Source organism: Rhinichthys klamathensis, unplaced genomic scaffold, assembly GCF_029890125.1.
Source record: "Rhinichthys klamathensis goyatoka isolate OS25496 unplaced genomic scaffold, OSU_Roscu_1.1 h1tg000211l_1, whole genome shotgun sequence".
Classification (NCBI taxonomy): Eukaryota; Metazoa; Chordata; class Actinopteri; order Cypriniformes; family Leuciscidae; genus Rhinichthys; species Rhinichthys klamathensis.
In genome coordinates this window covers 130195-155728 of record NW_026606736.1, presented here as the reverse complement: position 1 = coordinate 155728, position 25534 = coordinate 130195, and the positions used below count along the sequence as shown (strand labels likewise).

Below are 25534 nucleotides of genomic sequence, written 5' to 3'. Positions count from 1 at the left end.
AGCATTCATACTTCTGCGTTTAGGGCCCTGTCCCAAATCGCACACTTCATGAGCACTTTCGGTCTTGTGGACTTACAATGGCTGCCGCGTGCGCGTGTCCGTTAAGTCCGTGAGACCGCAGTGTGTCCCATTTGTCATTTTTAGATCTCAGAAGGGTGCTCGCGAGCGCCTCCCACGTGGTCGATTTGCGCCCTTGATGCGCACTTTTGCCGAGCCCGCGCTGATGCGGACTCCACAGCAGACTTCTTCCCGACATTCAAAGCGGCGTTACGTCGCGAAAGTGCGGACTCAGAGGAAGACCGCGAGTGCTTAGGTTCCATCAGTGGCGGATCTAGAAAATTTTACATGGGGGGGCAAAGGGGTGGCAAGAGGTCTTGGCAGGGTGGCAGGGGTAGACGGTGGGAATCCCTTACAAACACAAAAACAGTAGTTAGTTTAATCATGCCCTTACACACTACAAAGGTTTTTAGGGTAACACTTTACTTGAAGGGGCGTGCATAAGACTAACATGACACCTTCATAATCATGACATGGCACATGTTATGAATATGAAGGAAGTTTTATGCATGTTTATAACAACTGTCATTAAGTGTCATTCGCTCAATTATGACATTTTTAATGCAAATATGACATTGTTTGAGATGTCTTTGTTATGACACCTTGACATAAACCTATACATCATAACCTGTCAGTGTCTTTGTCATGACAACTTGACATTACTAAGACAACACAACCTGTCATAAACAGGACATAGCAGATTAATTATCAAACTTAAGAAACCACTTTATGGGTTAACATTACATTAAACTGTCAGGTGGTTGGTTTTGACATTGGCTGTCATGAAGCCATTATAACTTTTTAATGACAAATTCAATTTGTACCACTGTAGTTGAGGTCACAAAAAATATTCATGACACAGTTATAATGGCCTCATGACAGCCAATGTCAAAACCAACATGACAGTTTAACTTAATTTAATGTCAAGTTGTCATGACAAAGACACTGACAGGTTATGATGTATGGGTTTATGTCAAGATGTCATTACAAAGACATCTTAAACAATGTCATATTTGCATTCAAAATGTGATTATTGAGCGAAAGACACTTAATGACAGTTGTTATAAACATGCATAAACCCTACTTCATATTCATGACATGTGTCATGTCATGATTATGAAGGTGTCATGTCAGTCTTATGCACACCCCTTCAAGTAAAGTGTTACCAAGTATAAAAAGCAAAATGAAAATATAAAAAATACCAATAATTGTCTCCAAGGACTTTTAATGGTTAGGCTCCAGCTACTTTCTTCAACTACTCTTGCCTGCAAAAGTCAATATGTGAAAACCTCTGGTTATCCTTGTATTACATTACACTGTAGGGCCATGTAGCTAATAAGTAGCCTATATAACAAATATAAAATCAGACAGATTTATCACATACACACAGACCAGTTATGTTTAGAGTACTTAATATAATAATCCTAATTGTATTTGTTATTTCTCCAGTTGTAAGACTGGTTTCATTGCTGTGATACCTGAGAGGAATTGGATTTGCTTAGCTAATCAAATGATCGATCTCCTAACTGGCACTGTATTGTGTGTTGTAACGTAACGTCGGCGTAACGGCGACCATCAGTAAACGTTATGGATACAAACAATTTATATTTTTTATTAAGCTGTTCTTGTCTTTACTAAAATCAAAATTAGGCTAATCAAAGGGAAGAGTGCTCTTACAAATCACGAGGAAGCGATTTGACCGCTGATTTTGGCTAACGTAACAGACTCGCTGTTTTTGCTGATACTGAATCGTCTTTAGCATACAATAAATTCATTACAAATGTAACTTTAAGTTAAACGTGTGTTTAACTACACCTGGTGGAAACTCACTTCACCTTCAGAGGCTCGGGGGCAGCTCAGTCTCTCCAGTCGGGTTGCAGGGCCAGCGCACCGCAACAGACTCGCTGTGTGTGTGTAAACCAGACTGAGCGCGAACGCCGCTCTGCACTTTTGAATCAGGGACGTACTATTTGAGGGGCAGGGGGGAGGGGCTTTAATAAAAATTAAATTTTTCACTTTTGCTAAATGTATCGTTTAGTTCACTGTTTTGAGAAGCTTGCGGGTTGTTTTTACAAGTAGCCTATAGTTTTACTAAAGTTAGGGGGGCAGCCAGGGGCGTAGCACAAGATCCCGGGCCCTATGCATAGGCAGTCCTGATGGGCCCCGCAATGCAAACAGCCTATTCATTTAAAATTAAACATGTTTCAAATTAGGCTATTATAATGAAGTTTTGTATGCAAACAGCATTATTAGTGTACAGTTTACATGTATAACCAAATTATCATCTGAAAGTGTATGTGGCAGAACATACACTTTCAGATGATAATTTGGTTATATGTAATCTGAGGTAAAGGCTAAATAAATAAACTGTACACTAATAATGCTGTTTGCATACAAAACTTCATTATAATAGCCTAATCTGAAACATGTTTAATTTTAAATTAATAGGCTATAATATCTAAAATTAGCAATAATAGGCTAATCAGTGTCACTCATAGGTAGCTTGGTAGCTCTGTAGCTACAGTGAAACTCGAAAAATTAGAATTTTTCTGCTCTTTCATTGGGTTGTCTCAGTTCATTTTTAGCACTAACGATCGCGGAGATATTCAAGCAGTTTAGCACTATAAATTTCGTGTTCTGGTTTGTGCTCACTTTTCTTTGAAAAGAAGTCAGTAACCAATTGTTTCCCCTCATTTTCTTTTCTTTCCTTCTCCTGTCTTTACTTTCTTTTTTGGTGGCCTGATTTAGCTTTCTTTGAGAAAGACATTTCTACAGCGCTCAACGAGATGCCGCTCAACTCACATTTACAAAATGCGTGCAGATGGACTAAACCATTTGGCGCATTAACAAGGGGTGGGACCATAAGACCGTCAATCAATCAATCAACCAATCAACCAAGTTATTCAGTTAATACACTAACTTTACATTTCATCTGACATTCATTATGAAATTTAATTAGGAAATGAAAATATCAAGGTAAAATAAAATATATTCCAGACTTTTCAAGGGCCCTCTCTCCCCTTGGGGCCCTGGTAATCAGTACTGGTTTTACCCCCAGTCCGACGCCCCTGGGGGCAGCTGGGGGGGCAAGGCTCTAGAGTGGGGGGGCACCTGCCCCCCCTTGCCCCCCTGTAGATCCGCCCCTGGGTTCCATTTGGGACAGGGCCTTGGTCTGCGTTGCTCTGCAGTACAGCGCCGAAACGCTAGTTGGCGGCGGAGGGTTTTAATGTTCCACTGTGTTTAGATTCCTCGCGGCAAGAAGAAGAAGATTCCTCGCGGCTGTTTTGAGTTTAGGTTATACAAGCAATGTCGACTGAAAGAGAGCAGATCATGTTGGAGTTGGAGCTTATCAAGGTGGAAAAGGTAATTTTTTTTTTTTTTTTTACAGTTTCGCTGTACTTAGAATTTAAAAATGGCGGGCGGTGCAGAAGAACACGCCGGAAATACATAGGAGGAAACGCGATGCTCCCAAGCCGACCAATCACAGATCTTGCGGTCCGCGTCGTCGCGACGTGTAGTTACATTTTTGAGGAGGTGCGCGTCAGGTTACGGCGAAGGTTACGGCGTATGGTACGCGTCTGTGCGTATGCTACGCCGTACCTACTGCGCGCACCCGACGCAGAAGTATAAATTGGCCTTTAGCATTTGCCTATACCGCCTATGTCACGGGCCGGCCACAATATTAGTTAGGACATCTCATAGACATGATGGTTTTTATATGGGAGGTGGTATTTGCTGAATCCTAACCCTTAAAATAATTAAGCTGATAATTATTTCCATATGGTTCATAACTGATAACTAATATTACAATTGCTATTTTGAAATATAAATAAATGAAAAATAAAACGCTAAAATCACTTGTGAATTCAGGCATCAAAACAATGGACAGTATGAAAAATTATGCTCATTTTAAGATTCACTAGAGAATACATTTTATATTGTAATTAAAGGGTTAGTTTTATTCTCATATAAACATTGATCAGCGAACATAAACAGAAGCTCAACCAAACATGCTGTTCACACGAGAACAAACCTCTTGCGGAAGCTCTAATGTGATGTGTAAGTCACAGGAATGAGCCTCATTGGTTCTCACACGTCAAGCGAACATGCTTTTGAGCTTCCGTTTACCACAACTAATGTGTGAGTTGATGAATGTTTATGTGTGAATAAAAGCCTAAATTCAGTCTGCTCATCATATAAAGGGATCTTGTCTTTTCAGAAAATTTTGGACTAAGCCGCTCAATTCATAAGGATTAGTTTTACGTTCTCTTTATGAACTTTTTGAAGCCTCAAAGTTTCAGGAGCGGTCTATGGAGGGACAGAAAGCTCTCAGATTTCATCAAAAATATCTTCATTTGTATTTCAAAGATGAGTAATTAATGACATAATTTTCATTTTGGGCTGAACTAACCCTTCAAATGATTAGTGTTTTTTAAGGTTATCATTTTGAACGGCATTTCCCATGACTCATTGCCTGGACTCATCCTGTGTGCTGATTGCTTCCACCTGTGTATTATCCCGTTTATGTTCTCCTATATAAGCCCTGTGTGTTCAGTCATTCTTTGCGAAGTCTTGCTGCATGTTAGTGTTACACTGAATTTTGGGAAACTATCTCTGGTTTCCTTGCCTGTCTCCCTGAATTACCCTGTCTGCCTGTGCCTTGGACTCTTTATTATTATCTGGATTGATTACCTTGTGGTTTTGACCTTATGCATGTTATATGGATTACGATTATGGATTACATTCGATAAAGCTTGTGTTCGGATCTCCTAGTCACGTCTCTGAGCACATGCAGCAGGACATGGAACAGTGATATAGCCAGATGTAAGACTGTGATATTTACAGTTCATCCATACCTTTTCAGAAATGTTTCTGGTATTGTTGGTTCTCTCAAATAGGTTTACAGTTAGGAGCTTTAAAAACTTTAATATCAACACCACATTTTCCTCGGCTGTTATATGGGCAGGCAATGGATCGCTCTATTGGCTTATGATTGTTAATAGAAATGTTCAAGGATCAGTAAAGAATTCAGGAAAATGTTCTACTTGGCTACATTATGTGCAACTCTTCTAGTCATTCAATCCTGGAATCCCTTAGTTCTGGTTGAGAACCAACTGGCTTTCAGAGACAGACTCGGAATCCCTGAGCATGACTGAAGGTTATGTTATAAAGTTTCCTCAGCCATGTCTGGTCTGTAAGTCTATGGACAGAGGACACAGTGGGACAATATTACCATGACAACAGGAAGAGAATATGCTGTAGTGCTCCATCTTTGGGGGACTTCAGTCATGAGGTTATTTACTCTGTGTCTCTGTCACATGTATATGTAATTTATGTTCATCAGGAATGAACCTGAAGAGGTGATGACTCTTTTGACTCGAATTATTCAAATATAAATGAGGCAAAAAACAGCCAGCAGTGAACACCATATTGTATAACTGCAAATCTGAAGAGCCATTTACACATCAAGGACACAGTCCACTGGCTGTCTGTCTCCTAGTACACTTATGGAGCCATGTGGTTCTTTTTAGTTTATGGTTCGTATAAATTTATCCAAATGCTGTGTGGTTTGCGGTGCTGTAGCAAGTAAAAGTCTCTCTGAGAGGGAAGCCAGACCCAGAATCTGCTATATCATTCAGGAATGATACAGATGCTTACAACGTTGCATTAAAGATAAGTTTGAACACAGACTGTGTATTTTACATTTCTAGAGCAGTGCAATTCAACAAATCATAATTGTAAATAGTTAGGATAGCAAAATAAATAGGATGTTTTGATATTTATAACAACACGAGCATGATAAGGATTTTATACAATAGTTCAACAAATAAGATGGTAGTATTGAGTAACCAATTTTGCCAATACCTTTGCTCCGCGGACGGAAAAGTTCCCAACGAAGTCAAAGCAGAACCGCGTTGCGTCTGCAAGCAACACACCTTAGTCATTCCCATTCCTATTAGGTTGATTCAATAACTCACTCATGACTCTTTTGCTCCTGTCCTGACTAAAATCAGTGTTGTTGAAGGGTGTAACGGTTTAAATTGCTCACGGTTTGGTTTGTATCACGGTTTTGGTTTCACGGACTCATTCCAGAATTGCGGGTACATTTCAAGAGAAAGAAATAAAAAATAGCATTTTTTTTCTGTTAAACTTTTATTTTCATAGAATGCAGTTTAAATTCAACATTTTCAATATTTGCTGATCTTAAACTTGTTAGATTTAAAATATTAAGACTGAACTTCACTGTACAATACAGAAAAATCTGTCAACTCTGTTATAGACAAATTGGGTTGACGATAACAGAGTTGACGATAACAGAGTTGACATTTTCCACCATTTTGTGCTTTAGCTCAAAATGTTAACCTCAAACCAGATACCACATGGCATGTCTAAAAACAGAATTTTATGGGTTTTCGCCATATTATCGTTTTTTTTTTAAAAGTGAATGAGAGATTCACTGCAATATCACAATAATAGATTTGACAAATACTTAATCTACTATTGGTTTCTCCTAAACATTTTGTACAAATTAACAATAGAAGAATAATGATACTTGCTTTCCAGAATTTCCCACAGAGGAAGTGACATCCCTTGGTGCAATTCACATGCTTTTTCTACCAATGCTTTGGAGGGTTTATTTTGTTTTATAACAGAACAGAGTTGACCAGAACGTAGGGACAGACACAAAATCTATTTTTTTATTAATTAAATTGCATAGAATATAGGCTATATTCTATGCAATTTAATTAATAAAAAAATAGATTTTGTGTCTATATAGGCCTATATTTTCTGTATTATTTGTAATTGTTTATATAAATTAATAGAGTAAACACAAAGAATATTTGAAAATTAGACTTAATTGTTTCATGATAATTCAAGTTGAATGTATGAATCAGGACGCAGATACAGTCAATAATAGGTGGAGTGGGAGTCATTTAGTTAATATTTCCACTTAGATTTTTTCCTAAATATACATAAAGCATTTTTAGAGATAGTTTAATTTAATTTGTTATTATTCAAAACTGATTCAATTTTTTTTTCATATAGCTACACACGGTTTTTCGTTCTTCACTTAGGGGTAAAACGAAGTTCAAAATACGTTAGCCGTCAGCGAACATCCGAGGCCGGTCACACTGCTGAGAACGATGTTTAGATGAATATGTAAATATGACCTGCTGCTCTCCTCTCAATAACAAAATAAACACACAATGAAATTAAGAAAACAGCAAGCATTTTAATAAAGCATAAGAAAAGCATCTGATCATAGCAAAGTGGATATGTTTGCACAACCTCTGCAATTCGGCACTCTAGTAGTCACGTCAGGTTTATTTATAAAGGACTTACAATAGATTGCTTAAAGTCAGGCTTTACCGTTTAAACATTAAAAACAGTGTCAGTGTCTTGTTTCATCAGAAGTACAATTTCATTTTCTACTATAAAGCAGCTTTCCAGTGAGGAACTGGAAAAGATTTCCATGTGAAAGAAGGCGGAGCCTTCGCCCACACCCACCTATTACGTCATCGCCACGGACCAATGGTAGTTCGAAGGTGTTTACCAGCAGTAGCAAACTTTTCCAGAAAGTTCGCTTAGGCAAGCTGTTTCATGCTTCATTTTGTTCGAAATGACATCACATCAAATCGTTCTTCGATTTCACTTAAAGTATATCGGGTCCTTAAGTAGTTTTCAGGTACAAAAATTGAATAAAGAAATCAAATGTAAAATAACACTGCATTATCTTTCACTGTATAAATGAAATAAAGATGAATTCTTATTAAAGATACAAAAGTTATTCAGTCAAGAGCAGTGAGTGATTTCTTTGCCATTTGTTGTTTGATTAACATTAAAAACAAGGACATCATCAGGAAAATTAAGCTGCTGTCACTGCGTTGTCTTTCTCGACTGTTTACGTTCATTTAAGACATTTCCGACTATGTTTAGTATACTCGCCATGACAGGCATGTGGACTTTTGTGTGAATTTTTCCATTTAGGCACAAGAAAACTTAAAAGCAAACACAATTTAGTATTCATGCGCTGTCTGAGACTAGCATGTCAGGAACTGTGATGTCAACAACAGATTTACATACTAACAGTTGATTGGACAGCTACACTCACGTGAAACACATTAGAGGAACTGTATCTGTAAATGAATCAATGACTCACTCATATAGAATATTACTTGTTACTTTACTGAACGAATCAAAGATTTTGAACAAATCGGTTGAGTGATTCAATGCTGCTGCAGTTGTTGTATAACATATGAATTGATAACCACTTATATAGAATATAACTGAGGGTGAACATTATTGTTTCTATTAAACTCAGTCTGAGGAAACACACATATGCCTGTTAAATAATATCTGACATCATGTGGAAGACCTCAGCAAACAATTTCCTCACTAAAATAGCAAGTTCAATTTCATAAAGTACATGCTGGAGCTATTTTTAACATTTTTTCATTTACAGAAAACAATATGTATCAACAAACTCATATTCTCAGCAGAAAACAAAAACAATAAATCGGAGGTATTTTAATATCAGAACCATCCATCTCTTTGTAATAAAAGTAATGCAAATGAAGGAGTGTAGCACTGTATATTTATGCCAAACACGGCAGCAATATCATAACCATAACTATCAGCTAAATCTTTCAAGATGATGATACACAGATCTCACAGATACAAGAAACAGCCCCAAAAGTAAAATAAAGCATTCAGAGAAAGAGAAGGGAAGATAAAAAACTCTTTACAAAAGAGACATGAAGGATTCTGAGCACAAGGGATTTACTAATTTACTTTTTTCCCTTGAATTTAGATATTAACCAGGGTCAAAAATGAAGCAACAATGCCATAGAAAACTGTAGTAAATTCCTGTTTTTATTTTTTATATTCAATATCTGATTTTGTTTTTATTATATTCTTCTTATTTGTTTTGTTTTAGGCACATATCACATAAAATATATGTTGATGTTGAGTTAATTTTATGGGTAAGAGGTAATAAATTCTCAGTCCAATTATTCAGATTGAGAAATTAAGTTAATGGATTTATTAATTTATGTATTTGACAAAAATATGACACATTAGATTAGCCATATGGAGCAGATTTGAAAAATAGCCCTCGTAACAATACAATACACCTGGCACATATTGGAAAATTTAATTTCTGACACTGATACTAACAATAGGCTAATCAATATCAGAAAAGCCTCCAGACTTCATAAAGGGGCAAAATAATGTTATCATCAACAGCTAAATATAGTGTCCAATATTACACAATGAACCTGAGTACACACACACATAGACGCACACAAACATATGTAGTCAGCAGAGTTGCATGTCGCAATGTCAGCAGTGTCTATTGTCATACACGGTTCTGTATACATCCTTTCAGCTGTGTTATTGTGAAAAAAAAAAAAAAAAGACCATGCGCTGACAAACAAACTCAAGCATCCAAATATATCACTACAAACCACCCCAGCATTTTCACAAAAACCTTTCTGGGTTGAGTGAACAGCAGATGCGGAGCAGGTTAAGGGTCACCGCTAAAATTCACAGGGGCCTGACATTTTTTTGGGTGGTCCCCTTCTCCTTTCGGATCCAATGAGCAGACTATATAGCGGTTCTCCTCATGTGATGATGAAATTCTATATATTGAACAACAAAATGTATGCGATTTTATCTACAGAAACATTCAGGTGCTCCTGACAGAGGAAATCCATTCATTCTCAATCCAAATTCATTTCTCTAATGCCCTCTCACTCTCAGAGTGCTGACAGCCAGCCAGAGAAACAGAGCCAGTGAAAGCGAGAGAGGGCTAAAGAAAATGATGGAGGAAGAACCAGAAGACGAGAAAGTGTATTCTGGTGTGAATTTGATGATTCCCATGGAGGTGATATCAGGTAGTAGTGCACTTGATGACACCTGATGAGTACTGAACTAAGAACTGTGGGTAATAACTGAGACTGTTCAGCTCCACCTGTCAGACAACCTGCAGTTAGTGTGCCCGCTGAATCCAGAGCCACTTATCGGAGTCTTTATGGATAGAAAGAGGGGAAGTGAACACCACATTGAGCAGTATGATAGAAAACCATATCTTATTGCAAAATTGTACTAACAAATTGTAATATAACAAAATATAAATCCATGGACAAATAAAATCTGGTGTAAGATCTTAAGTGTTTTGTCCAAGTTATTTTGGGAAACCGAACAGGTTCTGCCTTGCTTTCATTGGCTGGATGAGCATGAGCAGTTGCTTTTGGACTTGAAAAAGCTTAGTCAAAATAGCAATTCTGGTGAGCTTTCATCAGTCTTTTTCAGAGACAGAAATGATATAAGGCAAAGATGTGTATCAGTGTATTGGATTCATGCATTTAGCCTTAAAGTGACAGTAGACTAATAATTAATAAAATACAAAATAAAAATAAAATGAAAAATACTTCAACAGCAGAATGTTGTATATATTTTGAAATGTGCGTTCCGTGTTGGAATGTCTATTTTTGTTTTGGTCTGTGTGATCTCGCCCACTGCTAGTTCACCCAATAGTATTTCGACACCGCGGGATGCCAGTTGGCAGGAAACACAGCGTATTGCAGCCAGCAAACAAACTGGGTCAGAGATTGCAGATTCTACCCAACCTAAAAAGACTTGGTATCCATCTAAAAATCTCTATGAACGAGAGCATATTAAAACGCGAATAAATCAACTCATACACTTTCTCATTTAAGTCTCCTCTGCTTTTTTTTGTCAATTGCACTCGTTCCTGTTGCGTGTTCTCAAACTGGCAACCCGAGTGAGCGTCGAGTCTGAGGAGGAGGCAGGGGAAACAATTATCTCTTTTGAATTTGGACTACCTATTTCGACCATTAGCTTTACAGTGGTAACACATACATATGTTTTATTATATATGATATAATTAATATCACATTTTTAGTTATGATGGTTTCATTATGGTGATTATCTATAAGGTGGACAGACTGGACACCAAACTTAATATATGATATTTACCATCTGAATCTAACCATGTCATGTCAACAAATGGAAAAGTTAGCCAGCTATTTATTATCATGTTAATTATTGTGCCTTTAGACCCAACAGCAGGGGCGCATTTTACCCCAAATATCATACTTTTACATTATTCTTCCGTTATTGAAAAGCTGTTTTTTTAATTACCTTGAACAAAACTGAAAAACATTTACAAGACCTTTGTCTAAAAATATAGACAATAATTGTATCAATTCTCATTTACTGCATAAATCTACATTTTAAAAAAAACATTACATATTAGATCAAATTAGCGCGATCGAGTAAAGGATCAGCCAAATTTCCACGTGCATCATTAAACATGGTTGTTAAGAAAAGTGCTGAGCTGAATTTTTATGCTATCTAGTGGTTTAAAAGAGAATAAAGTGAAATGCGCCTTTTACACCAGTGCGCCTTTAGCCCCGTTGTACCCTATATAATGAGTTTGGAAATTTTAAAGAAATGCTTAATTGATGCATCACAATTTAATTAAACCCATTCGATTTATATTAGACTAAAATCTAATATTTAATCGACTAAAACTAAAAGATATTCAGATCACTAAAATATGACAAACTAAATTACATTTTAGTCAAAAGACTATGACTAAAACTAATTTGCTATCAAAATGAACACTGGAGTGGAGCTTGTATGTATTCATGGAAGATAGTGCCGAGGAAGCAGTAGAGTAAAAATTTAAAAGTGAGGCGCACCGATAAACACAAGCAGTGAAAGCTTTTCTCTTTTACCAGTGGATGATTTTCACATGTGAAACCTATGCATGCATAACTTTGGTGTATATTCATGTATAGAAGCAGAGCCTGTGTATCTTTAACTATTTTCCACTAAAACTTGTAAACTTGGCTAGAGAGAGCCATAGACCCCACTTTTAATATATATTCACCTTCAATTCAAGGGCCCAGTGGAACTAATTGGCCATTAAGTCATTTTTGGCCCTTGTGTACGGCAAACATCATCCATTGCATCGTTGTAGTGCAGCTGTGGTTGGCAAACAAAGCCAGAATCAGCTGTGTTTTACATCATGAGACTCCCGGCTCTCCTTGACTACACCCAAACATGTTTTTTATTTATGTAATTTTATCCATTTATTTTGCTGCTGCTGCTGCAAAAATAAAAAATAAAAACTGATTTTGAAGAAAAATTTAACAAGCCATCTGAAAAGTGCCATATGGAGAGTGTGCATGTCGAATAAAAAGAAAAAAAGCTGGTTAACTGTGTAAAAAGATCAAATCACACAATCAGTCAAACAATATGCATGTTATGATCTCTCATTTATTTCTGTTATAAGGAAAATACAACAGTATTCCATAAAAGCAGAGGTGGAGAATCCATGGGGCTTTGTCCAGTAGTAATCATAACAGAGCACTGAATCCTGGGAAACTCCAGGACTGTATTTACACTGTGCAATAACAGAAACCTCAATGGTTGAAGCAGATAAAACAGACACACGCAGTTCCCTTTCCATCATAATATCTATAGAAATTCAAAGAAACTACTCAAGTCTCTTTCCGCTCGTTTCGGTTTTCCATCGAGTACGATGCAGAGATTCAATCCTCAGTCCATTTTCCACCTGGGATGCATATGATGCGGTATAGCCATCTATTAAAATGTGACATTGCATTTGGTTTTGTGAGGGGCAACAGAGCACATAGTTACAGGCAGCCAATTTGAAAAGTTCATTCAAGTGTACATGATAAAAACTGTATTTCAGACCAGCACCAAGAATTAATGCAAAAGCAGACGCATCACAGAATAAGATGATGAAGATGACTTTGAGCAGAGGAACTGTTCTGAGTTGCTCTGCCAGCCTGAAGTACTGGGAAAAAGCAAAGGGAGGTATGTGTTTGAACTACAGCCAACTGATATGGTCTCCTCATGAAGCGCGCGCGCGCGCACGCACACACACGCACACACACACACACGATCTCTCCTCCAAACAGAGTGCAAAGCCTAAGAAGTCTTACTCTCGCCATTAAACATAAGATCTGAAAATATGCTGCAGTGTAAAAGTTCATGTATCTTACTTCATACATCTCAGAACAAACCCATTAGATCTGTGAGGCCAGGGGTTTCTTAAACCATAGTGTTGAGTTAAACAAAAAGAAAACAAAAAAAAAAAGAGAGAGAGAGAGAGAGAGAGAGAGAGAGAGAGAGAGAGAGAGACGTAGACAGACAGACAGATAGATCGATGGAACAATTGATAGAACGCTAGGTAGATGAAAGATAGATAGATAGAAAACTATGTAGATGCTAATCCAAATGCAAAAGCCTCACACAGCTTGGGGATATCAAAAGTATCTAGAAATATATATCTACAATAGTTATGACACATACAGACAACCAAGCTTAAAAAAAATACAAATATTAAAAATAAAAAGATAAAATGACGGCCTCTCTGCCCTTTTCTTATGTCCCCTCTCCCACTCTGCCGCCACCCCCCCATAACACATCATATTAAATAAGGCACAAATTTACACAATTAAAATTTGGCTAGTTATTGTTCATCTATTTACACAAAACAGTTTTAGTGTTAATATTGATACATTGATGTTTGTTTTAACATAATACAGGAATAACTCAGGACAATAGTAAGAAATCATTTTGTTCTGGACTCTTACGCGGTGTCCTAGCGAGGTGCGACCAGTTTCAGTGTGTCAAACTGCTTCACTGCGCGACACATTCAGAACCAATCAGCAAGTATTTGATGTTTAAAACACTGGAGCAGAAGTATAGACCAATTCGATTTCACTGTGGGTGGGGCTATATATAATAGAAAACAGAAAGTGGTCAGGATTGGACTCAGGAGACAGCTTTAATCACTTTATCCCACCTGGTTAGGACACAGTGTTCAATGAACTGTAGAAGATTAAACATTTTTGATTCACTTTTACAGATTAACCGATTTTACCAGAGGAGACGGAGGGTAAATACTGGAACACATCTGCAGCGTATAGACAAAGAATACATTCCTCTTATACATACATCTCCTTCATAACACTAAGGCCGATTCATCTCACTGGGTGCAGAGTATTTTGATGTAACGGTTTCTCTAGCCACATTTAATCATCTGAATTTTAACTTTATTTATTGAGTTTGAGATGTCTAGCTGCATTACACGGGAGTGGACAGGATGGGGTGGGTATTATTGCTTATGGTTTTTATAGAGATCTCTTCAGGTTGTGTGGGAATTTTACAGCATATCTGCTTTCAAAATAAGGCAAAGGAACTTGTTGAGGGGGCTAAACCATTTCGGTAATCTAGATACATACACTGGGTATGTATTTGTACATACACGCACACACATACATATATATTTATATATATATATATATATATACACATACACGCACACACACATGCATATATACACATTTCTAATTGGGATCAGTACAGTTCATCAACTCTACATCAACAGAATAGTTAAGCCAAAGCAAGAAATATCAGAATATCAAACAAGATGTGTACACTTGTTCTGATAAAAGTTCAGGTCCGGAGTTTAGGATGAGTGACACCTGTCTAGACAGTCCAAAGTAACACCGTAAAGCCACACACTTATCACTGTGGCAGCCTAAATCTAGGTGGACTCTTGTAACTCCTCCCCTCGTAATGGCCAATAGCTGAGCAATACCAATATGGTACAAATATCTTTATGAAACAGAGAAAAACAGGTCATAGTTCAAATGTAAAGTCAACAACACTGGCAGCCAATTTTTTCCCATGAAGGCAAGTTTTTTGTCCAGTCTTTCAATTTTTCTTGACCACAATCAGTTCTGAGAGGTCGAGTAGCCTTTTACGAAAAACCACAGGCTTTTCTTCTCCATTGTTCAGTAGTTGAACTTCCCTGCCTGGTTGACAGGTGAGCTAGCAGGGATGAACAGTGGTTTGGGTGGGACGTCAGGCTTGAGCGAAGCTGTCCGACGGACAATAGCTCCACGGTGGGCTTCCTGCTGATCGCTGTAGCTATGCTGGCGAGTTAGGTATCCGTTAGGGATGAGCGGGTGCCGTACATCACAACCTGAACTGCTGCCATTAGAGTTCATTCGGGACAGCAGGAGGGGCTGATGGGAGCTGCGCTGGTTGAAGCTGTGCTGCCGAGGCACCACTCCCCCGCTGGGCATCTTGGGGGTTGTTATCAAAGAGTGGCGTTGTGACTGGTGACGGGACACTCTCTCCAGGGTGGACTGATGATGAGGAGGAATCTCCGGAGGAACGTCCATGCGACGAGTGAGACTGTCCCGAGGAAGCGTGGAGGAACTGTAGTATGGCGCAGTCTCTGTTTCTGGGATATGTGGCTGTACGCGATTTGCGAACGCCATCTGACCGGCATGAGCTGACATGGAAGAGGTGAGTACAGTAGGACTCTTGCCCGTGGCCACGTTGATTTCGTGAATGTGTTTCAGAAGCTCGTCAAGTGAGGTAACGTCCACAATCTTGTGTGGGTAGCAGTGATACGGCTGGCTTACCACACGCTCGGCGTTGTGGACTTTGCGTTCCTCCAAGTGTGCCGAGCCACCTAGTACCTGTCCGTTGGTCAGTCCTTGGGAGAAGGGGAAAATCTGATGCTGCATCCCAGGGGTTGGCCGAGATGCTCCCATGTTATGGGACTTGGGTTCTTTAGCATTATTGCAGTTTTGATTCTTCTCCCATTGGTTCTTGAAGGCCTTCATACTCTTGATTGGGAGCTCTGGTGTCGAATCAGGGGTGGGAAGGCCGGAGAGCTCAGCAGAGTGGTGATGATGTGGGTGAATGAGCTCTGTCATGGCAGCATGGTGGGCGTTCCTGCGATGCGCCTGCTCTTTTCCATTAGCAAAGAAAGAGTTGTAGAGTTTGGGTGAGGATACCTCCAGCTTCTCATCCTTGCTTTGGCTCTCTAGCAGGCCGTTTAGCTTGGCTAGGCTGCGCAGGGATAGAGCATGTGGGATCGGTGCTTCTGGATCTTTCGACAGCCTCTTGGTCTTGTTAACGTTGTGGTTGCAGTAACAGGAAACGAGGAATCCGGAGAGGAAAGCTCCCAGGACAAACGCCACCAGGACACAAGCAATGAGCAGTGTGTAGTGAACACTGTGGTTGGACTTATCTACCTCAGGGGGCCGGCGCACTCCTGTAGAGAGGGGAAGAGAGCAAGATGAGTGCACTGTAAAGACACAGCGAGGTGCCAGTTGGGTTAGCTTTTAACAGTGTGCGAGAGTGTAGAGTTCTTAGTAGACTTCTATTCATGTTAGAAACTGCTGACAAACAAAGCAGAGCGCTGGCTGAGCGGGCCGTTCTAAATCAATCTGCAAATGCGCATTGGTTCAACATCAAATAATGCCAGAGGCTCAAGAACAATTGCTAATGGTCTTGGAGGGAGCTAAGTGGTTCTCTCATTAGCCACAGTCTCGAGAGCAGCAGCGCTATGTTCTTGACTCACAGCTGATTGTGCTGTTCTACACTGAGCTGCATATGGCGTTAAGGTGGTGCGAAAATGACATAGAGATGTTTTCAGTGACTACAAATTAAAATGAATGCACAGACCACCTTACAGTCTTAATGAGCTGAGGGTAGAGGTGATTTTGCTAACATGTGCATGCTCAGATAATTAGTAACTCCCACTGCCATCTGCACAGTCAGCCTTTCCTTGTTTTTCTCCTTTTTCTTCCTTATTTATAAGAGCCAGTAAACGGAAAAATCTGCTGTTAGAGATATTTTACATAGAGAGATATTTGACACTGAGCTGTAAGCTACATTAGTAAAAAAAAGTGTCTGCTAGGAAACAAAATGTTATGTCTTAATTCATTTTAATACAACATCATAGATATCATTTAAAGAGCACAAATTCCATTACATGGAACAGTATTGATGTGTTAGCTATCGAAACTGAAAAGGTGGGACATATGCACAGCCATGAAAGTGAAGAGAGGTGAAAGCAAGATACATAGATGAAATAAAAAAATAAATTGAACTATGGCTGCATCCGAAATCGGATACTGTCGTAATACTGTTTGAATTTGAACTTACTTCGCACCTGTAAACAACTATGTTCTGTATAGTATGAATGTGTGTAGTACATTGAATGAAATTCGTACATACTATATCCGCCATGTTGTTCCTGTCACATGACCTACCAGCATCAGTTGCGTCGCTTCACTGCCATTTATAAATCCTCTCCCGTGGCCTCATGGGATAGTAAAGTGTCCAGTGAATGCGCACTTCAGAATCTCTCCGGAAGTACCAAGTCATCCAGGGACTTTTGACCTACTGTTTTTCGAATACTATGCATTCAGACATACTACTGTGTTGGCATACTGTTTTTCACATAGCCTACTATATAGTAGGGAAATATTCGATTTCGGGCGTATAATTTTTATAATTTGCTAAAGATTAGCTAATTGTGAATTGCTATAGATTAGCTAATTGTGAATTGCTATTCAAAGTTATACTACAGGGCTGTTGAATGCTTGATTCTGATTGGTTGAGAACGTTCTAAGGTGTGCAATTATTTTCAGGGAAACGCACGGCTAAAGTAGTTCCAGGCAGGTTTGACCGCATTACAGTTCCATATCACTGCGCATAGTTAACTGTCATAACGGAAAATAGGATACAATTCATAACAAGAAAAAACATGCAGCCCATGCGCTTGATCTGCCATTTTCGATGTCTAACTTCACAATCAATGGACACATGCAGTTTAATTTGAATTAAAAAAAAGTATATAGTCCTATCTATAATCAATAGAAAATTAAACTGAATATATAAATAAATTGATAGTCCTGCTGCTGCATGGGTTTTCGTAATTATTCCAGATAATATACAAATAAATAATTATTGATAGGCCTACTTATTAAAAGGGCTTTGTGTTTATTTTATTAGGCTAGTCTACTGTCAATAATAGAAAAAAAAGAATGAACGAATTAAAACGAATTGAATTAATAAATAAATAATAATATTGACGCACATGCTTTTCTGTCTTATTATTTGCAACATCTCTCTATCTCTAATAACTGCATTAATAACTAGGCCACATAAAGCGGGGACACACTTATTGTAAGGCCGGTTATGAATGTAATTTGATACTTATGACTGATCATGCCCAAACGCGCGTTCAGCGCGTTCAGTCTGTGTTCACAGTCGGTGTTTGAACCTGAACCTGCTGCAGTCGATGGAAACAGTCAGTCTTCGGATGTTTCAGCAAGTCGTAAGTGTGTCCCCATCATTAGTCTGCTGTCTGTGGCTCAGACCTCCGTTACTAACTCTAAAATGACGTTTTGGAATTAGCAACGGAGGCATGGGATTAGATGCGTAAGAAATTAGTCCTTCATACAAGAGCGTTTTAATGACAAAAACTTGACAAACGTCTAGAATTACATCATCTGAACAATGTTTTGAGGTGTGGTAACTGTAGTATAAGCGGAATAATTGACTCCGGGCCGTTGAATTATTAGAAAAATAATGCACACCCGAGGTGTAACCATAGACAGTAAAAGAAATGGACAGAGCGATCTCATTGGAACTCAGTTGAGACAGTTGAAGCCCACTTTTAGCGATTTTTCAGAACTTCCGTTCCTGACGCGCAGACTCAGACCGACTCAAACTAAGCTTGATGACGTGAGCAACCTGTCTGACAGACGTTACTCTTCTAGTAGCTGTGCGTGAAAACTGCCAACGTTAATCTTGCAGAGACGGGGAACTTGAGCAAAGAGTTCTTTGGCGTGAGTGAGCAGGAGTAAGAATTCCGTTGCTTTTATGGACTCATTATCTATGGGCTTCTCCCTTGACGGGACGTCTCCCCGATTGCCAGCGAGCTTCTCCTCCTGTCTGTACGGTAACTTCTGTACAGCGCGACAGAGAGTCGAGTGGTTATGACGCAATCGTTAGCCTATTTTCACTAAATCTGTTTCTACGGGGCCATAGTGTAACATAGAAGGTAATGGAGCCCTTTATACATTGTCGTGTTTCTTTAGAAATAAATAATGGACAAATGGAGTCTTTAAACGCCTCAGATGTAAAGTTATTCGCTGTCAAAGTGACGCAAAAATGAATGGGAGTCAATGGAAATGCTAACGCAAGTGAAGTTCTGCTACAACATGGCGGCACCCGGCCGGCTTCAACTTCCGGTCGATGGATTACCCCCTTGGGTGTAACGGCCACTCCGCTTCGCGTCGTGACCGCATTACCACCTCGGGTGTGCATTATTTTTCTAATAATTCAACGGCCCGTCGTCAATTATTCCTTACATAACATACAGGAACTAAAAGCCACAAAAGTCTTATTCTGAGTCTTAAAAATATATTCATAAGTTTTGGAACACTTTGCAACATGGCAAGTAAACTGAATACACCTTTATCTTATCAAATGAAAATGTCTTAAGGGAAACATTTGTTGCAGACTGCTGAGAGACAAAACTAAAGATAGCTTAAAAGACATGTAGCAATAGCGGCTTAAGACTTTTGGCAAGGCCAACGAAGTCTCACTGATGCTCACGTCAGCGAACAGCAATGGCAAACACAACACAGTGTCAGAACAGAGTGGGTGGATCACCGTTAGCAAGCTATTGAGTTAGGGAGAGAGCGGGAGAGAGACGCTATTGTGCTTTTTCTAGCTGCTGCAAGCAAAAATACAACTATGAATGCATAATAACTCTATGTGAGAAAAACAAGGATAATCTTCCTCCAGGCATCAATACAAACACATTAGCCGAGCAGCAACTGTGCTTTGCTAGCTATAGGAGTAGGAAAGCTTACCGCCAACTCAATTCTTTACTGTAATTTTTTTCTCCCGAACTGTTTATAGATGCAAACCAGAATGAGTTATAGCCAAGTAAACTTCTAAAAGAGTAGCCCAGTGCACACACATCTACATCTCACAGTTATTGAAAGATCTTAACATGTTTTTTAATAAGATGGAGTTTCTAAGGCCGATTTCACACCTGGCTTGTTTGGAGCATTTGCTTTGGAACCTGGTGTGTTTTGGTTCGTTTAGGCATAAATGAACACAGCAATCGCGCTCGGATCTGCACCAAAACAATTGCTCCGAGATCGCCTCAATGAGGTGGTCTCAGCCCGACTGAAAACAAACTGAGGTGGTTCAGTTGAGGTGAGAAAGCAATCTGACCCAACAAAACCAACAAACTAAGCAGTATCATAATTCATAATGGGAATGTGTGATATAAAAAGCAGCGGTGTCTGATTCTGTGAGTTTTTGTGATTGAAAACCAAAGAGTGCCTCTTCATCTGAGTAACTGCTCTTCTCCATGCATTGCAAGAATGCTGTCCCAACAAAGCCTTGATTCCCACTCTATCTGCATTATAAATTTTATATATTTGAAATATAATTAAATATATGAAATTTATCAGTCAGAACGTGAATCAAGGCTATATTCGAATAAGTGTTTGCGTGTCACGACAGCTTCAGATAAAGGCACAAAAAGTTGGCAATCCATCTTGATGGATGACACAGAGGAACGTAAACAGGTGAACTTTGACCAATAAGGGGGCAGTTTTACTCACATGTGATTTGCATAAACACATTTTGGTATGCTTTGTGTGAAAGCCAACCGAACCAAGAAAATTTTAACAAATTAAGTCCCTGTTTTGGAACAAAGAAAATTATCTACAGGTGTGAAAACGCCCTAAGTCATCAAAACTGACTTGTTTAATGTTTGCATACAACCGAGAAAAAAACCTACCGTACTAATATACCTAAGTTTGCTTCATTCTCTTGTAATAACAGCTATAACAGACTTATGTGCAAATATACTGGAAGATGTTATGTATAATAGAAGAGACCTTTATCTTTCTCTGACTCATTCTTCTGCTCTCTGCTGGTCTATAAACTGAGGTCTTTGGCCCCTGGGAAGCACTGAGGGCCGGCATATGCTATGTGATGATGGGTGACTCACATGCACACACTTTTAGTGTCACAACAGGTTTGTAGTCCTTTTTCATGACTGAATAGCTTTTTATTCAATATACTGGAATACACACAATAACAAATACTTCCAAAGGCAATATATATATGGGATATATATATATATATATATATATATATATATATAATGATATACAGTATATATATAATGTACACTGATAAAGTGCACCTTTAAATATATCTAGTTGACTTTGTAATTGGGTCAGTTATTTTGAGGGGTATGCAAACAAGATGATCATCAGTGTGTAAAAAAACCAAAACGATATATGAGTTTTTGGCTTCTGGCTTATCCTCCATCTCCCTTTTAAAGTCGGCAAAACAGAGGCTAAATATAGCATAAATATGTGAAGAACAGGGACAGGCATAATACGGACAGACCTTACTTTGCCAAAAGACAATCAGCCAGACAATTAAAAAAAGCAGAGGGATAGAAGATGGAGAGAAACTATTGTAGGACAAAAATGGCAGAATTGAGAAAGGATATGAGAGAAGGAGAAAAGAGAGAAGTAAAAAAGATATATAGACAAATAAATTGTATACATTATATAATGAAAACAAGGAGGAAAATGTCATGATAGAACTGAAAGTATGGGAGTGGGTGAGAGTAAAAGAGAGGTATGGAGAAGAGAAGAGAAGACAAGAGAAGACAAGAGAAGAGAAGAGAAGAGAAGAGAAGAGAAGAGAAGAGAAGAGAAGAGAAGAGAAGAGAAGAGAAGAGAAGAGAAGAGAAGAGAAGAGAAGAGAAGAGAAGAGAAGAGAAGAGAAGAGAAGAGGTGCTTTCACTCTCTCCCGGCTGTGTGAGGGATTGTGAAGGCCTCTGTCAAAAATCGAATAACTCCTCATTGACTCAAAGAAAGATCGAACGAACGAGCATAAAGATGAGAGAAAAGGGAAAGAGGGAACTGAGGAAGATGACTACTGAAAGAAAAGAGCATGACAGATTTATTGAGAAAAGATAGGAGAGGAAAAATGAATGGGAGTAGGAGAGTGGGTGAGAAGAAAAGAGGTTGATAGAGTGAAGTGGTGAAGAGAAATGAGTGACAGCTTTTCAGTGGTGAAAACTTGAATTCTTTCAATCTTCCTTTGGGCTGTGTGAGGGATTGTGTAGGCCTCTGTCAAAAACCCCAGTTAGTCCTTCTCAAAGAGTTGGAGAGTGGGAGAAAGAAATGCTGGAGACATCTATGAAAGCTAAAGGGCAAAAAAAAGTGTGTTTAATTGAAAGCAGACTTTTGAGCAATCTCTCAAAGCTCTGCTATAATACAAGTGTGTATATACAAGGGGCTGCCAAAGTTAACATGTTCATTTAAGATTAAAGAAATACTGTAAAGATTTGGTTATCACCATTTAGAGAATGACACTAAAACTGCTTCTGTTTTGAGCTCATTCTAAAGATTAGTTGAAATCGTTGGAACCTTTGCTAGAGCAGCTGCATAAGTCTCCATGTTCAACACAAATATAATCTCAGCCAGGTGCTTGTTTATCTGTGCAATATGGAGAAACTTGCCGCATAAAGACCTTTTAATGACAAATTTATAGTGGTCGACCAATATTGTTTTTTTGATGGCCGATGCCGACATCTTAGTGAGCAGGGTGGCCGATATAAAGCCATCGACCACCCTGATATATACAGTGCTTAGCATAAGTGAATACACCCATGCTAAAGTTGACTAAAAAGAGGAATGAAAAAAAAACATCTTTTGGAAATTGGTCTTAATGCCTTAATTAAAAAATGAGGAAAAATCCAACCTTTAAGGATGCCAATTTTCTTTGTGAATGAATAATGTATTGTAAATAAATAAATGTTCTTCTTTAAAATAAAGGGGGCATAAGTCAGGACACCCCTATGTAAAATTCCCATAGAGTCAGGCAGATTTTTATTTTTAAAGGCCAGTTCTTTCATGGATCCAGGATACTATGCATCCTGATAAAGTTCCCTTGGCCTTTGGAATTAAAATAGCCCCACATCATCACATACCCTTCACCATACCTAGAGATTGGCATGGGGTACTTTCCATAAGATCATCTCTCAATGCAAATCAAACCAACTATTAGGCTAACTGAAATAAAACCATGCCGATCTCTAGGTATGGTGATGATGTGGGGCTATTGTAATTCCAAAAGACAAGGGAACTTTAAATATCTCATTAAATATGCGGTAATTTGCATATATTTCCAGAAGAGGAATCTGAACATTGGATAAAGCCAGATTCAAAATTCTTGTTTCATTTTGTTGACACATTAGAGTCAAAAGGTTTTTACAGAGGGGATTTTGGATCTCTCTTTTTATCACTCCATTAATCAGAAAAAAACTGTCAACAGCCATAAAAAAAACAATTCTTGCCCTGTTTTTTAGGTATAAAATGTTGTATAAATCAGAATCTGAATGATATATTAACAAGCCCCTCTGTAAAAACCTTAAGAATATAGACAGGTGGAAAATTTGGTGTATGTAAGTGCTGCTGAAGTGGAGATTTCTGGCTCAGAGTATGAGAAAAAAAAACATTTTGAGAAAACGGCCTTTAAAGAATTGACATCAGCCAATGAGATTTCGCTTTTAGAGTTAAATGCCCCATTGTACTTTCATGATTGGTTGCTGATAAAAAAGGAAATGAGCCTATTTGGATCCAACAACATTGTACAGGAGAGAAAGAGAGCTTCACAACGGTATATGTGATGACAGGGTGCAGACAGCGATCGCGGAGCAGCATGTTGATTTAGAACGCCAACTTTTGTTGAATTTAGGAGAAATCTACAGACGCAAATAGACAAAGTGTAGTAAAATAAAGACCTAAATGTGTATTTTGGACTTTTTTTCACCACAAGTCTGAAAGAAGACATGTTATTGAAGACAAATAGCCAAAAATCTCAAAATTGACCAGTGAGTCTCCCCTTAAGGAAGAACATTTATTTATTAACGATACATTATTCATTCACAAAGAAAATTGGTGTCCTTAATAAAAAAAAGAGGAAAAATCCAACCTTTAAGGCATTAAGATCAATTTCCAAAAGATGATTTTTTTAATTCCTCTTTTTAGTCAACTTTAGAATGGGTGTGTTCACTTATGCTAAGCACTGTATATATATAAAAAAATCTGTCATTTCCTCACCCTCATGTTGTTCCAAACCTGTATGATTTTTTTTCTTCTGTGGAACACGAAGACGACATTTTGATGAATTTTTGATCTGTTTTTGTGAAATAATTTTCATCTTTGGGTGAATCTTTGGCCTATAGTTCTTTCACACACAAACATATTGATATCACTGAAAAGATCAGGCTCATTTGGCGATCGTGGGACACTAGAAGTCAAAGAGATTCAAGGGTTACTAGTTCAGTTTATGCACTGTATCTCAGAACAAATGCGAGAAGAAAACAGCCTCATCCTTGGGGACTATATCTAGGTTTTAAGCTTCTCTGTTTTTGCTTTGTTTTGTGTCTGCTTTCACTAAAAGGAGGGGGTTGAATCTCATGTGTTAGAAGACTACACTCATAAAAATAAAGGTTCTTTATTGGCATCTATGGAACCTTGCCACAAAAGGTTCTTTATAGTAAAAAAAGGTTCTTTAGATTATTGAAATGTATTTAACACTAAGACTGGTTCTTTAAAGAACTGTTCACTAAAAGGTTCTTTGGGGAACCAAAATGTTTTTTCTATGACATCGCTTTAAAAACCCACTTTTGAAACCTTTATATTTGTAGTGTAGATGCTAAGTATGTTTAAGTATATATATATATATATCACTCAAGCAACTGGTAATGCTTTTGTTGAATCAAGAGATTCTTTATAGTACTACTAATGTGCAGCCCAGGGGATTAAACATTTTACATTTTAAAAAGCTTCAAATTGAATTTGTATATCAAGTGGCTGTAAAACGAACAGAAATGAATGTCTGTGGGGTCTCGGGTGAAAGGCTTTTGCAAATTCACCCCTGTTGCATTGTCTGTAGAACTTTTCAGACCACTTTATAGATGGCCATGAGAAGTTGAAATCAAGCCTTTTTGTATCTAATTCGACCCAAGCTAATACCAGGAAATGAGAGTAAATTAATTCAGTCAAAAGGACATCTTCTGATCTCCTCACAGAAGTGCAAAAATCTGCTGGAAAATTAAACACGGATGAGTATTACTTTATCTCATGATGGAATATAATTGACAATATGAGCAGGTACACAGAGAACAGCAAACAAAAGTAAATAATTGAGCGCGTCTGAACCCGTGAACGCAGGAAATGAGAAAATGGGAAAAATATTCTGCCTAAATGGATTTGCATTTTCAGCTCAGCGCTCTTGTTCCCTAAATGCAGTATTTTATAGAGTCTGCAGAAGCTTTAATGAAGTCATTTGTGATTTGACAGGAATTGACATGGACATAGTATTTAACATGTTTAGTATCCTTCTTAAAATATATTAACCTCATTTATCAATACAATTAAAAATCTGTTAAGTCCTTTTCACATAACTCGCATCAGTGCTTGATCTCAACATAAGAGCATGCGCTGCTTTCACCTCCAAGTGAAAATTGTGTGAATATAGTCAT

The 25534-nt window shown here is 38.3% G+C and overlaps 1 protein-coding gene across 7 annotated transcripts in view; it reads right to left on the bottom strand.

Moving 5' to 3' along the window:
• Positions 1 to 13887: 13887 nt before the first annotated feature.
• The window catches only part of sema6e (sema domain, transmembrane domain (TM), and cytoplasmic domain, (semaphorin) 6E), a 133504-nt gene continuing 121857 nt past the window's right edge, over positions 13888 to 25534 (bottom strand). For all 7 annotated transcript variants that reach the window (XM_056263944.1, XM_056263950.1, XM_056263951.1 and 4 more), the window contains one exon: positions 13888 to 16195. In XM_056263944.1, the coding sequence (XP_056119919.1) occupies positions 14919 to 16195 (1277 nt within the window). In that variant the 3' untranslated portion in view covers positions 13888 to 14918. The remainder of the gene's footprint in view (positions 16196 to 25534) is intronic.